This window comes from Rhagoletis pomonella, unplaced genomic scaffold (genome assembly GCF_013731165.1).
Source record: "Rhagoletis pomonella isolate Grant_MI unplaced genomic scaffold, Rhpom_1.0 Rhpom_scaffold_03096, whole genome shotgun sequence".
Lineage (NCBI taxonomy): Eukaryota > Metazoa > Arthropoda > Insecta > Diptera > Tephritidae > Rhagoletis > Rhagoletis pomonella.
This window is the reverse complement of record NW_023461649.1, coordinates 5577-24182: the sequence shown is the minus strand read 5'-3', so window position 1 is coordinate 24182 and position 18606 is coordinate 5577. Positions and strand designations below refer to the sequence as shown.

Below are 18606 nucleotides of genomic sequence, written 5' to 3'. Positions count from 1 at the left end.
CGGTTTACATTAGAGTCCGACCGATTCCCAATTTTTGGCCGATGCCGATGACGTTTAATCGGCCGGAGGGCAAAGAATCGGCCGATGCCGGTGCCGATTCCATAAAAAAAACTACCTGAATATAAATTCATTCAAGAACAAATGCTTTTAATAAATTTTAATAGTAACAAAAGAAAAACATAAACATATAACTAAATAAACTTACTTAATCATTCAAGAATCTATTTACTTATTTGTGTACATACATAAATATCTTAAAAAATAGTGTATAGCTTATACATATCACTGCAATACTTTGTTCCATAGTCTTTTCGTTATTCAATGTAAAATAAATAGTTCATTCGAAATTACATTTCCTAGTTGTACTCATAATAGTAAAAATATGCAGCTTCTGATGACTATAAATGTGTTTTCAGTACAATTTGTTTTCAAACAGTAACCGCAGATTTTAAAATAATGATGAAAGTATTGTTACAACGTAAATAATTTTACAATCCGGTGAAAACAACCCGAAATATTCAGGAATTCAGCGATCAATTCAAAGATAATTGTAACAATATATACAGTGACGAAAATATAAATACGCAAGAGACTTTTTAGCATTCTTTGGCTATTTCCCTTTCGTTTATTTATTGTTTATTACTTTTTTATGAAAGTGTGGCTCGTTATCTAACAAAAACCATGTAAACAAAAATTTCCAACCTTGTACAAAAATTAGCAAAATTCAACAGCTTTTTAATTAGATTTTCTAGAAACATTCTGAGTATGCAGCTTTTACAGCCCATTCAATTTTATTATACGAAGTGAAGTTTTAAGTAGCTAGGACTTTACGTTGATGTTTGGCAACTTTTTTGTGGAAAGTGTTGCTGATTTTCTCCATAAAAAAAAATTTCGTACATACTTTGTATGGAAGAAAATGCGTGAACAAAAAATTGTCAAAAATCGACGATAAGCCCTCTATTATACAAAAAATAAAAAAGCTACACACTCAAAAAAGTTCTATAAAATCTGATTTATCAGTTTCAAACTTTGATGAACATTTGTTAAAATTTGTCGAATTTTTATAAATGTTCTGCAAAGTTTGAAATTTTTTTTTGAAATAAACATTTTTTAAACAAAGAAAAATAGCCAAAACTTGCTAAATGTGTCTTCCCTATTTACATTATCGCCACCGTACATCATAAACACGAAACATGAGAACACATTTATGACAGGAAGACTCAGATGCATTAATATTTTAAGATTTAAGGGAATTAAAAAAGTAAAAAATAAATAACATGGAATGAAGTGCCAAAAAAGTAAAAAGAATCGGCTAAGAATCGGCCAAAAACGGCCAGTTGTGCCATTCTTTTCTAAGTCGGACTGATTTCGTAAAAAAATAATGTCATGTCTCCGATTCGCTTCATATATTTTTTGTGGCTTCTATACATGAAATAAGCGAACACGTATTTTTTTTAATTTTTTTTTTCGGAGATATGATCTATCAATGTTTGGATTTTTTCGTGATTCTGACCAATCATGTACTTATTCAAATCGTTATATCTCGGGTTCTTCTCTTCGTAGAGACTTCATGTTAACGTTGTTTCAAAACCAAAGAAACGGGCTTAACGTTCCTATATATCAGATAGTCATGACTAATGTGACCAACCGTACTTCTTTCGGAAGTACAGTACTTCTTTTTTAACTCTTGTACTTCGTACTTCGAAGTACAGTCAAATATACTTCTTTGTAATATTTTGTACTTCAGGTCCTTTAGTTCTCCGATTTTCTTGACGATCGTCACATAATTCGTTCAAACCATTAAAGTCGCCGGGACCGATGGCATCATACTTGCGAACTGGGTACATCTCTAAGGCTTGGAGGGTAGTCAGTGTTGCATTCATCCCGAAGGCCGGAAAAGGATCTCATGATTTTAAGCCATCAGTCTGTCTTCGTTTTTGCTAAAATCGATAGGGAGTTGTATAGAACTGTACATAAGAAACGCGATTCCTCGTGACTATCTTTCAAGAGCTCAACATGCGTATTGCAAGGTCGGTGGATACCACCCTGCACACATTGCTAAAGTGGTCAAGGGAAGCCTTCACGTAGTAGGGGCCTTCCTCGATATCGAGGGAGCCTTCAACAATATCACTCCAGAGGCAATAGTCAAGTCTATTCATAATCTGGGGGTTGAAACCAAACTAATAAGGCTTATCTACAGCTGACTTTGTGACAGAACTGTCGCGCCGAAGTGGGGGAGCGCCTGCACTCAGTGCAGAGACAAAATGGGCCCTCCGCAAGGTGGTGTTCTCCCTCCCCTGCTCTACGTTGCGGTTGTAAACGACCTTCTAGAGGAACTGGAAAAAGTTGGATGTCGGGTGATCTTCTATGTAGATTACGTGGATATTTTGGTTAACTGACGATTTCTATAACCCTTTTTTTCTGCCTCCTGGCTGATGCAGGTAACTAGGTGGGCGATCAAGAGCGGCCTCGCAGTAAATCCCAGCAAAACGGAATTGGTCTTGTTTACCAGGAAGTACAAGATACTCGTTGTGGCCCTTCCCTCGAGTGGGGTTGTTCGTCTGCGGCTCTCAGACAGGGTCAAGTAATTAGGCGTGCTCCTGGATAGGAAGCTGTCGTGGAGGCCTGACATTGAGGAAAGGGTAAAAAAGACATCGGTTGTCTTGTACTGCTGTAGGGGAGCTATCGGTAAAAGGTAATTTATAAGCTCTCTGGAACCAGATTTAAGCTTATCTTGTTTCACGGAGCCCTTGTCTGGTGGAACCCGCTAGAGAAAACTACACTTGTAAATTAGGAATTAGTGGAGCATTAGGAACCACAGCTATGCTGCTTAACGTCATGTTGAACACGGATCTGAGGATATTGCAGACAAAATTTTAGCAGCACGGACTGCTAGTAGGCTAAGGGAAACCGGGTGGTAACACTCTGGATTTCTGGGGGGGCTTTGACTTCGCCCTGAACACATAGATTACAACAGAATGAATTACAACACAATGAATCCCAGAAGCTCCTTCTCTACCTGTATTCCCTCAAAACAGGACTGGGTAGGGCGGGCTTACTAAGGATTCCGGACTTCTGCAGTGTCTTTCAGGTGGAAATACATAGCTGCTATCAAGGAAGAGGTAGACTCACTGCTAAAGGGTATAATGGTGCTTTCCCAACTAGCACCAAAGTAACAGAAACGGAGACGGAAACCTATAGCGAGTTACTATTACGTAACCTTCACTAAAGGTGCGACTTAGATGTACAAGTAACTTTATTTGACATATTTCCAGTAGCTGCGAGGTAGTTTCTACCAATTGTGATTACTTTAAAATTATGTGACTTTTAAGTAGCATTACCGGTATTGCGGAAGTCGTTGCTACCAGTAAGCTAACCATAAAGTTTTTAGATCTTGAAAGTTGCAAATAGCAAGCGCGGCGACTAACCCACGTTACTGAAATGCAACTGCAAATCTGCAGCTACTTTTAGGCAACTTTGGTAGTTTTCGCGACGTTGTGGGGTCCTTAGTTTCTTCTTCATATCCATGGAACTTGTAAGTCATATCTGTGAGTGATAAGGTGTCCGCTACCTGCTGACCAAAACCTCACTGTCGATTGCTACTGCAGAGTCCGTGGCACCTCTTAAATTCACCATGAAGTAAATTGCACGATCAAGTCTCACAAACTTCCATGCTGTTCCGCATTGTGTGTTGGTGCGTTCCTATAAGGTTAGTGATGTGTTGTTCAGGAAAATAATGGCGTCTGTTGGCACATTTAAACACAAAGAAAAAAAATACCGGCATTCAACGACTTTTTACAGAAAATTAAAAGTCTTAAAGGCAAATGCCGTTGACAGTGGCGTTGTGAAACAATATTTTGGCGGTGGAAATAAACCATCAAAAATACAAAACAATGTAAGCATCAGGTTGCTTCTATCAACAGAGCAATTGAATGAGTCCAGTAGCTCCGAAAACTATTCAAAAATAAAAGATAAAGTAAATAGTGATGATGACTGTGGTAATGATTTTGAGGAGTCATGCGTGCCGGAAGATGAATATGACACTACTCTTTGTGAGTATGATGAAGAGTACAACTCTATTATTTCACAAACTTCGTTAGTTCAACAACTAAGGGCATGGTATCATTATCATAGAATAACTCATAGCTCGCTTAACCATCTATTGCGTGTGTTAAAATCAAATGGTATGAAATGCTGACCAACTGATAGCAGAACATTAATGAAAACGCCAAGATTGGTACATATTGAAAAAATGCGAAATGGTCAACTTTGGTATAATGGAATAAAAAAATTGTTTGAATGCAGTATTTTTTGATATTGATAGATCCGTAACGCTTCCAGTAGTTTTTAACGTTGACGGCCTTCCACCGTTTAACGCTTCACCATTACAATTTTGGCCAATTTTATTTAGAATCGATAATATGACATACATTAAGCCAATGGCTATAGCAATTTATATTGGCGACACAAAGCCACCTTTAAAAGAATACTTCAGACAATTTGTTGATGAGTTGAATGATATTTTGCATCGTGGTCTTTGTATTAATGGGCATCAGATAAAACTCATTATTAGATATTTCGTATGCGACACCCCAGCCAGAAATTTTATTAAAGGTAAATGTGTAATTTATTTATAATCCTCAAATTAATTCATTTATATAATTACTTTTTTAGGTACAGTTGGATTTAATGCAGCTCATGGCTGTATAAAATGTACAGTCGTTGGTGAATTTGACAAAAAAGGAAGGCACATGAGCTTTCCAAGAATAGATTGCCCTCTAAGAACAGATGAAAGTTTTCGTAATAAAACCGATCAAGACCACCACAAAGACGATTCACCCTTATTGGAACTGCCCATTAATATCGTGGAAGATGTTATTATTGCGGACTCCTTACATCTTTTTTTTTTTTACTATGTTAATTGGACCTGCAAATCGTTGAAAATACGAACGTTTCCTCTGACTCTGTGTCAATGCACTGTGTTAGCTGTTTCTCAATTGCCAAAGCGTCTCCAAATGTAAGAATTCCCGAGAATTTAAGGACACAGGAGTACTCCACCCATCCCTCTTCAGGTACGCTAGCAGCATTCGATCTCAAGTTTTCCCTTGGGGAATGGCTCAAATGTTCTGGCCACAACAGAACTCCATTATTTTCGCATTGATGGGGAACAACAGAGAAATAAATTCCTTTTTTTTCCCACGTTGAAACAATTTTAAAAGAATCCATGCCTTCGAATAAAAAGAACGTTACTAAAATCAGTGTTTTAATCGGTATATTTTTTATCAATAAGTCTGTACTTACCCTTTCTTTGTTATTTTTAATCCACAATAGCGCGAGCACGTGCACACAAGCACACGAAGTACCTACAACTGAAGTAACATTTTTGTTAGACAAAGATAGAAGTTAAAGTTCCAGATGGAACTATGAAGTGGCAGCGGAAACTTTGCTGCGACTTTAAAGTGACGCTATAGTGCCATTCGTTACCTTGCAGTAAACATTACTTTAAAGTCACACATTTTCAGTTGCCGTCACTATAGCCAAGTATAAATTACTTCGAAGTTGTGCTTTTTGGTGAGGGCGACTTCAAAGTTATTTTTATTTTAAAATACGCAATTTTTCTAGACAAATTTTACGCCTACATTAAATAAATAAAATAAAATACAATAATTTACCATATTTTATGCACCAATTTAATGAAATTAAAGCATAATAATTATTTCAAGTAGTAAAGGACAACAAAAAAAGCTTTTTTACATCTACCATGCAATTTTATTTTATATTGTTATACATTTTCAAGACAATATTTTAATAAAATATGAAAATTTGAATGGCGCATCGTCAAATTTCGACCTATCACCATCATGTTTGACAATAAATTCCCATGCGTTTTAGTTTTTGTACGCAGGCTATCCAAAAGGAAAAGATTATTATTGCCCTCATATTATAATATATTTTTAGGTTCTTAAAGAAATGAACAAAGTTTTATTCATGTATGTATGCAATGAAACAAATACATATGTATAACAAAATAAATTGCAAGACAAAGCAATCAAATAAAATTAAAAAGAGAGGTATAGATGTAAGGTGTCCTAAAAGTTGCATCTACTACGTTGCGACATCGCTACTACGTAACCATAATGTCAATGGAACATTTCCGGTTAGCGTATGGGAACGTCGCTTTAACGTAGCGGTTACCGAAAAATTATTCCCCATTTTGGTCGTAAGCACGTAATAGGAAGATTCCTATTACGTGCCCATCACTAGTGGCAAGGCACTTTAAAGTTACAACAATCGTCGCAGCTCCGTTCCAGCTACTATTTGTGATAGTTGGGTTAGAAATCGGTAAAAGAATATTTGACTTCTTTTTCCATCGCGTCAGAGAGGTACTTTTTCTAGTTTAGGTGCCGGGCAGTGTTGGTCTTTTCCGACCAAATTTGGTCGATTATTATTCATTTGGTAGGTTGGTCGGCAAAGTAAGATTTCGGTCGGATAGTTGAATTAAGTTTTTAAATTCTGAATTATAAAAATATATATTTCAAACATCATTTTGCATATAAATATTTGCCAATTGTACCTTTTAAACATTTGCCAATCCTGCCTTTAAAAATGAGAAAGCTAATTGGTTTGGCCACTGATGGAGCCAATGTTATGGTTGGAGACTTGGGCGTGCTGACAGCATTATTGGATGCAGTGCAGAAACCGATTTATTTTATATAAATTGCACATGCTACACACTTCACCTCTGCTCAACCTACACTTGTAAAAAATTACCGAAAAGCATTGAGATACTGTGCCGCAACATATATAGTTTCTTTTCCCACAGTCCAAAGAAGATACATGAACTGAAGGAATTTCAGGACTACTGTTCGGTAAAACCCCACGAAATCTTGGGCATATCTCAAAACGATGGTTTTCACTAGGAAGCGTTGTGTTAAGAATAGTTGAGCAGTGAGATAGTTTGAAACTTTATTTTATTTTCTGCCTTTACGAAGTAAACGGTATGCGATTTTCAGACCTAGCAGAAGACATGTGTTGCTCTTTGCTTCGAATGCTCTTTTATTTCTGTAGTATACTCCCATAATTAACAATCTTAACAAAGAGTTCCAAGCTAAAAGCTCTCGTTTGCCATACTTATATGCAACTATCAAAGCATATTATCTCTTAATTTTGAGTAAAAATGATGCGATCAATAACACAATAATGTTGATTTTAAAAATGAAAATAAACATGTTAAAATATCTGACATTTTTGTTGGAACGAAAGTTGAGATGTTTATGAAAAGCAATGTCAATTGTTCTCGAATCCTTGAAGTTAAAACCAATATACTAAAGTTTTACATAGAGTTTTTGGACCAAATAAATTTAAGATTTGATTCCAAGCGTGAAGATACAAAACTTTTACAAATAATGACACCACCTAAGGTAGTTTCTAAAGAAGATTTACCAATTTTACCTCTTTTGTTAAGTTTCCCCATCTCATAGATTGCGATCCTGATATAATAACCACGCAGTGAATTTATTAAGGCTAAGTGAGCTTGATATTTCCAGCGATCAGGATATTGATATGTTTTGGGAAAAAGTTTATTCTATTAAAAATGGAATTAATGAAAATAGCTTCATGCATCTCGCCAATTTTGTTTTTAATATAATTTCATTACCACATTTTGTTAAAAATTAAACTAAGAAATAAACTTAAGATTGACAATATCTTTCAATAATGTTATGCAAGGAACTTGTAAACAAAAATTACCCGCACTATGTGTAGTCAGCTGCTAAAGATTTGCATGTGTAATTAAATGATTTAAATTTACTTTTAAGCAATTAAATTTATTGGTACATAACATGTACATATGTACGTGTATATAATGTACGTGTATATAATTCATACAACCAAGTTCTGTAACACTCAGTCAATTAGCATCGATCATATTCTAAATTCGTGCCCCACCTTTCAACAAAATAGGCAGTACTACTTCTCCAACAAATCGGCTATAGACTTATTAAATGATGCTAACAAAGATAACATCCAAATAATCTTAAATTTTTTAAAAACTAGTAATTTGTACGATGAAATTTAATACTTAAATACACACAGATACACATAAACACATACACCCAACTCGTATACATGGGCGTAGCCAGGTAGGGGCAGGGGCCCGAGCCCTCCCCTCCCTAACTTCCAAATTTTTACCTAGATATTAAAAAATAGTACCAGGAAATGCTTGTTCGATAATTTCGTTTACTTCTTAAGTAATTACAGCAGATGGCAGAAAACACATAGCGCACATAGATTTCTATAACAAAAATATCATATTAGGGGCTGCTAATACATATATCTATTTTAAATTATAGTTAAATCATTAGTCATACTTAACTACAGAAAAATTACACAGAATTTTCTGTAGTTAACTTTAACTAATGATTTAACTATACTTTAAAATAGAAAAGTTACCGCCCTTTAATGATTTTTTTATTTATTACACGGTGTGACAAAACAAAACCAAGTAATATATTCAGCATAAATGAATATACCAGCATAAAAAATGTGCATACTCAAAATGTTCAACACGTCCTCATATTTATACAAGGATACATATGGGTCATTCCATACAATATTTACACCTCAATATTTTTTTTTTGATGAAATATATTTTTTTACATTCTTTATCGAAAAAAGAAGACACCTATTCCCGAAATTTTTTACTCACGAGAAAGTATTTTTTTTTCAATTGTTTGCAGTTAATAAACTATTTGTCGGAGAAAATCAGTCAAGTCGCGTTTAAATAGCGGCAAATCAGCTGCACTTGATAGTAGTTGATTGAATAAGGAAAAGTACCAGTTGACCGAGCTTTGCCCGGAGTCCATATACTTTTTATAGTTTTCAAGATTTGGATAGCTTTAAAAAAATATTTTGGAAATTAAAAAAAAAAAATTGGATTTCGTTATCTATTAAGTAAATTTCTCACTTCCAAATTTGGGTGGCAACCCTATTCCGAAATATGCTGGAATGAATGGTATGTACATATCTTGAGCGTATACATATGTACTTTATATACTTAAAAAACAAATGCCGAATGCAATTAACAAAAAAAAAATTTTATTACATAGAAGCGTGGCATCCCTGTTGGAAAATATTTTCTGACCAAAGTTCTCAACAATACCTTTCATTTGATATACATATTGCGATGTTTTCAATAAATTGTTTAGAATCGAAAATAAGTGGCAACCTTACACTATTGTCTTAAGGGATAACATTTTGTATATAGGGAAGGCATTGTTTAAGAACCTTTTCTTTGTACCCATGAATAGTAATATTTTACCTTTTTTTTCTACAAAAAATTAAATAAATATGCGATTCAAATTAGGTGACAACCCTATTTAAAATATTTTTGAATTAGGTATCTTTAAAATACCTTGCAATCGATACCCATATTATGATGTTGTAATTAATTTGTAACTAATTTCGAATAGGTGGCAACCTTATACGGGTCTTCTCGGAGATAGCGCCTATTCAGATAACCTTAAAATCCAAAACATTATCTGTGTACAAAATTTTATCGAAATCGTTAGAGCCGTTTACGAGAACGCTATGGATATATATATATACATATATACAAGAATTGCTCGTTTTATGTAATAAGATGAGTTAGCAACAAGAGTTTACGGGATGTACATAGCTCAGTGGTTAACGCTTCTGACTTTGAACATCGATTACGCAGGTCTAGAAAAAAGAAGTCTGATGAGGAGATGTGGTGATCTCCGAAATAGCTGATATAACTTCTACCGCTTAGACTTTGTTGCTTTTTAAATTTTTCCAAATAAACAATCGTGGTACAAAGCTCAATAAAAAATATTAAAAATAAAATGTTAATAAGCCACAATAACATTGACAAATACATAGTTTAGGAAGAGCCTGCCTGAAACTATACAAAAAAGCAAATAAGCAAATGGATGTATAGAATTGACAACAACAACCACGCTGTCGAGTTTAAAAAGCGGCAAATCAGCTGCACTTGATAGTAGTTGGTTGAATAAGGAAAATGAATTAGCAACAAGAGTTTAAGGGATGTACATAGCTCAGTGGTTAACGCTTCTGACTTTGAACCTCAATTACGCAGGTTCGATCCCTGCTGAAGTCTAGAAAAAAGAAGTCTGATGAGGAGATGTGGTGATCTCCGAAATAGCTGCTATAACTTCTACCGCTTAGACTCTGTTACTTTTTCAATTTTTCCTAATAAACAATCGTGGTACAAAGCTCAATAAAAAAATATTAAAAATAAAATGTTAATAAGCCATAATAACATTGACAAATACATAGTTTAGGAAGAGCCTGCCTGAAACTATACAAAAAAAAACAAATGGATGTATAGAATTGACAACAACAACAACGCTGTCGAGTTTAAATAGCGGCAAATCAGCTGCACTTGATAGTAGTTGGTTGAATAAGGAAAATGAATTAGCAACAAGAGTTTACGGGATGTACATAAATAGCTCAGTGGTTAACGCTTCTGACTTTGAACATCGATTACGCAGCTTCGATCCCTGCTGAACTCTAGAAAAAAGAAGTCTGATGAGGAGATGTGGTGATCTTCGAAATAGCTGCTATAACTTCTACCGCTTAGACTTTGTTGACTTTTCAATTTCTCCTAATAAACAATCGTGGTAAAAAGCTCAATAAAAAAATATTAAAAATAAAATGTTAATAAGCCACAATAACATTGACAAATACATAGTTTAGGAAGAGCCTGCCTGAAACTATACAAAAAAGCAAATAAGCAAATGGATGTATAGAATTTACAACAACAACCACGCTGTCGAGTTTAAATAGCGACAAATCAGCTGCACTTGATGGTAGTTGGTTGAATAAGGAAAATGAATTAGCAACAAGAGTTTACGGGATGTACATACATAGCTCAGTGGTTAACGCTTCTGACTTTGAACATCGATTACGCAGGTTCGATCCCTGCTGAAGTCTAGAAAAAAGAAATCTGATGAGGAGATGTGGTGATCTCCGAAATAGCAGCTATAATTTCTACCGCTTAGACTTTGTTGCTTTTTCAATTTTTCCTAATAAAAAATCGTGGTACAAAGCTCATTAAAAAAAATACTAAAAATAAAATGTTAAGAACCCAGCAAAAAACACGATTACCACAGGAACGAAAGTAGAAACGAGCTAGGCGATGGGAATCGCTTACCCTTTCGCTTCAAGAAGGCCTTATTTTAACATGGGCATGTCATTGGAGGTAAGCCCTTACCCGCAGCATTACCTTCAAATGAAGGAAGAACGCATGGATAAACAGAATCCAGAGAAGCGAACAAAGAATGCCTTACAGAGAAACTAATGTAGAATGCCTAGGTAAGTACATACTTATTTATATTAAATTTAAATCAGAAAATGTCTTAAAAGATTAAAATTAATTAAAATTTTTATGAATCAGCTTTTATACAAACATATGTATGTATGTATTTAGGTATTTAGATTTTCTTAAAAATCAGTAAGTACATACATTCATTATTAATTAAGCTTAAAATTGTACTTCCTCACTCTTGTACTTCACTTCATCGACTGACTTCAACTTCGCTGCAAATTGAACAAAGCAAAACATGATTTTTATGCGAGACAAATTTCCACAGAAAGTAACGGTAGAAAAAGAACTTTTGGATATTCATTCTATTTTTCAGCTGACTACGATGCAGCATTCTACTTTGCGTTCCCGGAAATGAAGCAAAGAAGCGAAACAAATAAAATATTGTAGGACATTCTACTTTGCATTCCCTGAAATGAAGCAAAGAAGCGAAACAAATAAAATGTTGGAGGACATTCTACTTTGCATTCCCTGAAATGCAGTAAAGAAGCGAAACAGATAAAATATTGTAGGACATTATACTTTGCTTTCCCGGAAATGAAGCAAAGAAACGAATTAAAAAGGAAATATTATAGGACATTCTACTTTGCATTCCCCGAAATGAAACAAAGAAGCGAAATAAATAAAATATTGTAGGACATTCTACTTTGCAATACTAGCAGTGCATAAAAGAAGCGAAAAAATTCGAAGGCATTATAACGCTATGCCTTCTAGGACACGTTACCACTAAAAGCGATTACCCATTTTTTGCTGGGAAGCCATAATAACATTGACAAAGAAAATCAGTTAAGGTATCAAAAGGTGCGTAATTATCTTGGCTTTCCTTGAGAATGTGAGATAAGTTAAAATAAAAAAAATTTTGCATTAAAAAATCGCATTTTTATTTTTTTATTTTTTCATTGTTATAATTCATCATGTTTGATTTTTATTTTTTTCAACCTGAATTTTTATTTTTTTTATTCAGGTTGAAAAAAATAAAAATGAAACGTGAAGTTAATAAAAAAAAGAAAAAATGCTATTTTTTAATCCAAAAAGTTTTGTATTTTAATCTATGTCACACTCTCATGGAAAGCCGAGGTAATTACGCACATTTTGATACCTTAACTGATGTTCTCCGTCAAATAGTTTATTAACTGCAAACAATTAAAAAAAGATACTTCTCCGTGAGTTCAAAATTTCGGGAATTTTTTGTTCGAGATTTTCGAATATCATGACGAAATAAAAAAATAGGCGTCTTCTTTTTTCGATGAAGAATGTAAAAAATATATTTCACCACAAAAAAAATATTGAGGTGTAAATATTTTATGGAATGACCTAAATGTATATAATTTAAGAGAAGATATTTCGCTGCAAAGCAACGATTATAAGTTGTTAGTTTACCTTACAAAATTGCGGAGAAATATTACAGAGTATACGGAAAAGTTTATTTTTTTACATTTTTTTTAATAACGTCTGGTCCGGCTATTTGGTTTACTATACAGCTGTGTAGAGCCATGAATTTAAAAAATACATCAGAGTTTAGTTAAGATATTCGCCTTTGACCATTATGTTTTGTACATTTCCCAGTACTGCAAAGCTTTTTACGGCCATTCACCTGGGAGTGGCCAGAAATGATTCGTGTGCTTACGGTTCAAATCGCAGCTCACTACGTCCGGATATTTATATCCATGAATTCTCTGGGTAGGGACCGAACACTAGTTTGGGAGCGAGCTGAAGTGGGAGGGCGTAACACCCCGCGCGCGCTGGGTTTGGGTCCCGCCACGTTAAAACCCTGCCAAATGAAAAAACCACATGCATCGGAAGATACCCCCTTATTTTGATGACGCCCACGGCAAACATTGGAAGGACTATGATTTGAGGGTATGCACCTGGAATGTCCGAGCTCTTAATCGGGAAGGTGCCTCTGCCCGGCTGGTTGATGTACCAGGGAAAGTAAAGACTGACATCACCGACATCCATGAAATGCGATGGACGGGGCAAGGGAAGGTAGATTTAAAGACTCCTGTAGGTACAACCATGGCGACTTAGTGACCGATGTCCAGAACGTACTTAAATAATGGAGGGCACACTTTTCGACCCTTTTGAATGGCAGCAGCAACGAAAGTAGCGGAGCGGCTGAAAAACAACAAAGTTGTTGGAGCTGACCGCCTGCCAGCCGAGCTATTCAAGTACGGCGGCGAGGAGCTGATAAGGTGCATGCATCAGCTCTTATGCAGAATATGGTCAGATGAGTGCATGACCGATGACTGGAATTTAAGTATTATCTGCCCAATCCACAAGAAAGGCGATCCCACCATACGCGCCTACCGCGGGACCAGCCTTCTAAGCATATGTTACAAGGTCTTATCCAGTGTATTGTGTGAAAGACTGAAGCCAATCGTCAACGAACTGATTGGACCTTATCAGTGTGGTTTTAGACCTGGCAAATCCACCATAGATCAGTACCTCGTTTCTGTAACAATTCTCTACCAAGCGAATTGAGATACGAATTCGCCGCCCTGTTCTCTACTGCTAGTGAGTAGTAGATAATGACGTATATTCTCTACCAGTAGAGAAATAATCGGTAGAGAAGAGTTACAGAAACGAGCTACAGGTATTCACAATATGTTAAATCTTGGAAAATACCTGCGAGAATAGAATCGACAAATGCCTTCTATTTGTCGATTTCAAAGCCGCTTTCGACAGCACGAAAAGAAGTTGCCTTTATTTCGTGATGTCTCAAGTTCGTATCCCCGCAAAACTAATACGGCTGTGTAACAGACAAGGTGACTGCCTTTCGAGTGATTTCTTTAATCTGATGTTGGAAAAGATAATAAGAGTCGGAGAACTGAACCGCTCAGGCACAACACAAGAGCGTACAATTACTGGCGTATGCCGACGACATCGACATAATTGTTACAAATAAGGGCTACGTCTGTTCTGCCCTCTCGAAATTAGATAGAGAAGCAAAGCGTGGGGGTCTGGTAGTGAACGAGGACAAAACGAAGTATCTCCGGTCATCACACAAACATTCGCGCCTTGGCACCCACGTCCCTGTTTAGAGTTACCTTTTCGAGAAAGTGGAGAATTTCTTTTACTTCGGAACCAGCATTAACACCGATAATAATATCAGCAGCGAAATTGAACGCAGAATCACTCCTGCCAACAAGTGCTACTTCGGACTGAGTAGGAAGTTGAGAAGTAAAGTCCTCTAGCCGTACAAAAATCTTACTCTATAAGTCACTCATCATGCCTGTGCTGGTTTATGGCGCGCACGCGTGGACAATGAAAACATCTGATGAGGCGGCTCTTGGAGTTTTCGAGATAAAGATTCTGCGAAAGATTTATCGGCCTTTACGCGGACGATGGAACGTGAACTCTATGAGCTTTACAATGACACAATGCAGCGAATAAAAATACAATGGATACGCTGGCTTGGTCATGTCATACGAATGGACAGAAATGCTCCAGCTCTAAAAGTATTACGCGGGTCGCGATGGTGGAAGAGGAAGGCCCCACTGCGATGGAAGGACCAAGTGTAGATGGACTTGGCTTCACTTGACACTTCCAATAGGCGTCAGTTTGGACAGACTGACGTACTGTTTTGGACTCGGCCAAAATCGCGTAGGCGGTTATAGCGCCAAATAAGGAGAAGAAGAAAAACTTTGTGCGTCGCAGATGCATTTGCTCAAGTGAAGAATGGTCTGGACCCATCAGCAATGTATGTCTTGTCTGGCAAAAGGTTCAGGTGGTTATTTTTATGTTCCGGACTTGAGCTTTCACAAATTGGACAGATACAGGAACATTTTACTTTCCCTTAAATCCTTTTTAGGTACTCGCACTGTTCTAAAGTTTGCCGTTTCTCAAGTCCGGCTTCTATATATTTTATCGTTACTTTTGCTTTCGTTTTGACTAATTCTGATAACAGTTGATTTGTCTATTTTAAACTCATCACACATAAATTTAAATGAAACACAACTTTTTAGTGTTTCCAGAATACTGGTAAGTCAAAGAAAGGCAAACAATTAAAATTTTGTGTGTGGCATGCATAAACAAAAGAATGTTGCAGGTATTGAGGTTAAATTGCTTTGAAGTAGTTGGTTGGTTGGTTTAAGTGGATTGTCACTCAGGTGACAAGCAATTAGCAAGTTTGCCATTTTGATTCCACAACTCGTGCAACCTACAGCCATTTGGCGGCTTTAATAAATTTCAGTACGTCATACAGAGAGAGGCAGCTGCTCTCTGAAATATTCAGCAGGAATGGTTTGCCGAGTGTATTTAGCCTCATCCTTGCGAGGGATGGACACTCGCACAGCAAGTGTTCGACTGTCTCTTTTGAGCCCGGGTCATCGCAGCTGCGACAGAACCTATTGAAGGGCAGTCCTATCCTTTCGGCATGTACCCCAACGGGCCAGTGCCCTGTGCACACTGCAGTAAGTTTGTAGGCATTTGTTTTGCTCATTCCTAAGAGAGCTTTGGTTTTGAGTGGGTCGTAGGACACCCAGAACTGCCGGGCAATTCTGTAGGATCCTGTACAGTTCCACCTCTGCCTGGCCTTCGTATGATAAAATTCGGTAATTTTTGACTTAATCTTCCTGAGCGAGGCGCCCATGTCCACCGCGTGGGACATATCCAGTGCGGAGCCGCTCCTTGCTAGTTCGTCCGCTGCCTCGTTTCCGTAGATGCCCCTATGTCCCGGGACCCATATTAGGGTAATTTCGTATTGATCAGAGATATAGGCCAGCTCTCTCCTACATTCATCCACTAGCTGAGATCTAACAGAGTTAGAGGAAAGTGCCTGAATAGCCGCTTGGCTATCCGAGAGGATGTTCACTTGCGTTCTCGCGGGTACATTGTCTTTGATGTACCTTACTGCCTCCTTAATAGCAAACGTTTCGGCCTGGAAGACGCTTGCATAGTCTGGTAGGCGGAAGGATAATTTTAGGTTATATTGCTCAATGAAGACCTCAGCACCAACCCCGCATTCCATCTTTGACCCATCCGTAAAGACAGTTAAGCCCTGCAAGTACCCGAAAACTTCCTGATTCCAGTCACTGCGGCTTGTGAATTTCGTGCGGGGTTAGTGGTGAACCCAGGTCTTCGACAGGATATAGTCAGTGGGCAGCGCTTTAATTTCAGACGGTATTGCGTCTAGGATGGAACCGTGCCCGAACGGTCTTTCCTTCCAGAGCCCCAGGGCACGCAGTCTGATGGCGCTGTTAGCAGCTGAATTCTCGATGAAGATATCTATAGGTAATAAGTCAAGAAGGACGTTCAAAACGTCCTCCGGACAGGATCTCATTGCGCCTATTACGCTAGCGGCTGCTGACCTTTGAATTCCGCCTAGCTTTTTAACTACGTAATCCTTAGTAAGGGCTGGCCACCAGACCAGCGCCCCATAAGAGATTATGGGTCGGACTATAGCTGTGTACATCCAGTGCACAATTCTTGGTTTCAAACCCCATCTGTTGCCCAACATTCTCTTGGCCGCATAGAGAGGCGCCCTTGGCCTTCCTAGCACGCTCCTCAATGTTTGGTTTCCAGTTAAGTTTGGGATCCAAAATAACTCCAAGGTGTTTCACCTTTATTGACAGATCCAGTTCCGTTCATCGGAACCTTGGTTTATTAAAATTTGGTAATTTTGTTTTATTTGTGAAAAGCATAAGGTCAGTTTTCTCCGGGTTTACGCTAAGAGAACAGCTTATGGCCCAGGAATCTACTATCTTTAAAGTCCTTTCCATAATTTCACTTATGACCGAAGGAAACTGACCCGATACCAGTACCGCTACATCATCGGCGTAAGCCACCGCTTTGATTCTCTGAGAGTCCAGCTTTACCAGTAGTTTGTTTAAGACCATGAGCCATAGTAACGGGTACTTAATATAAAGGTTACAATGTTTTGTTTTAGAGATTTGCATTAAACAAGGAATTGCACGTATTTTTCATCGATGAAAGCTGTTGCTATAACTAAGAATAAAATTAGTAGTCCTACTAATCATGTTGGAGTAAATAAATATGATCCATTGTAAATACCTCGCCCTACATGTAAATAAATACAAATAAAGAAAAAGGATGCACCGTTGGCATGTAAAGTTCGTAGTAATCAACCGTAATTTACATCTCGACAGATATGATTAACACTGTTAAATGCTAAATTAATATCTGCTGTATAATGTATAGCTAAAACTAATCCTGTTAAAATTTGAATTATTAAACATAATCCAAGAAGTGAACCCAAATTCCATCAAGCTGAATTTATTAATATAATAAATGCATTATAAGCAATTTTAAATAAAGGATGTTGGGTTCGTAAAAGTTTATTCATTAGTTTATTAATCGTAAAGGTTCATAGAATAATTTTGTAATTTTTACTACAGCAATTAATGTAATTAATAAAGAATTTATTAATAAAATTGTAATTAAATTTGTTGGATAATTATATAATTTATTAAGATTTAATGAATTTTTTCTATAAATAAGTTTATGTTATTTATAACTGTTATTTCATTATTTTCTAGAAAGATTGAAAGTAACGATTTATCTAATATTAATCTTAACATTATAAATAAAATAAAAATTATTATACAAATAGTTGCTAATTTTATTGAAAATGAGAATATTTCATTTGAAGCTAGGGATGTAACATAAATAAATAAAACTAATATTCCCCCAAGAAAAATTACAAATAAAATATAAGAAAATCAGAATCTTTTAGCTATTAATCCTGTTATTAAACAAATTTGTAAAGTTTGAATTAATAGTATTAGGCCTATAGCTAAGGGATGACCCATTTGTATAAAAATAAATCTTGAAATTAAAGTTGATCTATATAAAATTAATTATACTAGTGTTCGCCCAGCGGTTGAAATTCAACCGCTAAAATTAAGGATAGTTTATGTGAGTTGAGTTGAGCTGAAATAAAATTTGTTGGAATGGGGTAAGTGGAGGGGAGTTTAGCTTAGTACTTAGCATAACATAACATAGAATAGCATTAGATTCAATAACATAACATATGTAGCATAACACATCACAATATAACATCGCACATTCTTCTGTTGTATTTCTTTTTTACCCCTATCACTTTCTTCCTCTCTATCTTTGTCTCTATCGCTTTTAATGTTTATGTTTATGTTTATGTTTATCTACACCTTCATGTTCATGTTCATGTTCATGTTCATGTTCATATTCATGTTCATGTTCATGTTCATATTCATATTCATCTTCATCTTCATCTTCATCTTCATCTTCATCTTCATCTTCAT

The 18606-nt window shown here is 36.3% G+C and overlaps 1 protein-coding gene, 1 long non-coding RNA gene and 1 pseudogene across 4 annotated transcripts; 1 reads left to right on the top strand and 2 right to left on the bottom strand.

Annotated features, from left to right (window-relative positions):
* Window positions 1-3417: 3417 nt before the first annotated feature.
* Window positions 3418-5242, top strand: LOC118753945. 2 transcript variants are annotated; one of them, XM_036488820.1, is made up of 3 exons: window positions 3418-4052; window positions 4135-4614; window positions 4675-5242. In XM_036488820.1, the coding sequence occupies exons 2-3, from the start codon at window positions 4422-4424 to the stop codon at window positions 5019-5021; spliced, it is 540 nt and encodes a 179-aa protein (XP_036344713.1). In that variant the 5' UTR covers window positions 3418-4052; window positions 4135-4421; the 3' UTR covers window positions 5022-5242. The 2 variants fall into 2 exon arrangements, with proteins under 2 accessions (XP_036344713.1, XP_036344712.1); XM_036488819.1 differs by having other exon boundaries at window positions 3418-4614.
* On the bottom strand, window positions 4882-5681 carry LOC118753946. 2 transcript variants are annotated; one of them, XR_004994851.1, is made up of 2 exons: window positions 5302-5681; window positions 4882-5249 (listed from the first exon to the last, which is right to left on the bottom strand). It is a non-coding gene; the product is annotated as an uncharacterized LOC118753946 (long non-coding RNA). The 2 variants fall into 2 exon arrangements; XR_004994852.1 differs by having other exon boundaries at window positions 4882-5228; window positions 5302-5674.
* An 11987-nt stretch (window positions 5682-17668) lies between these two features.
* Window positions 17669-18606, bottom strand: part of LOC118753944 — a 1971-nt pseudogene continuing 1033 nt past the window's right edge.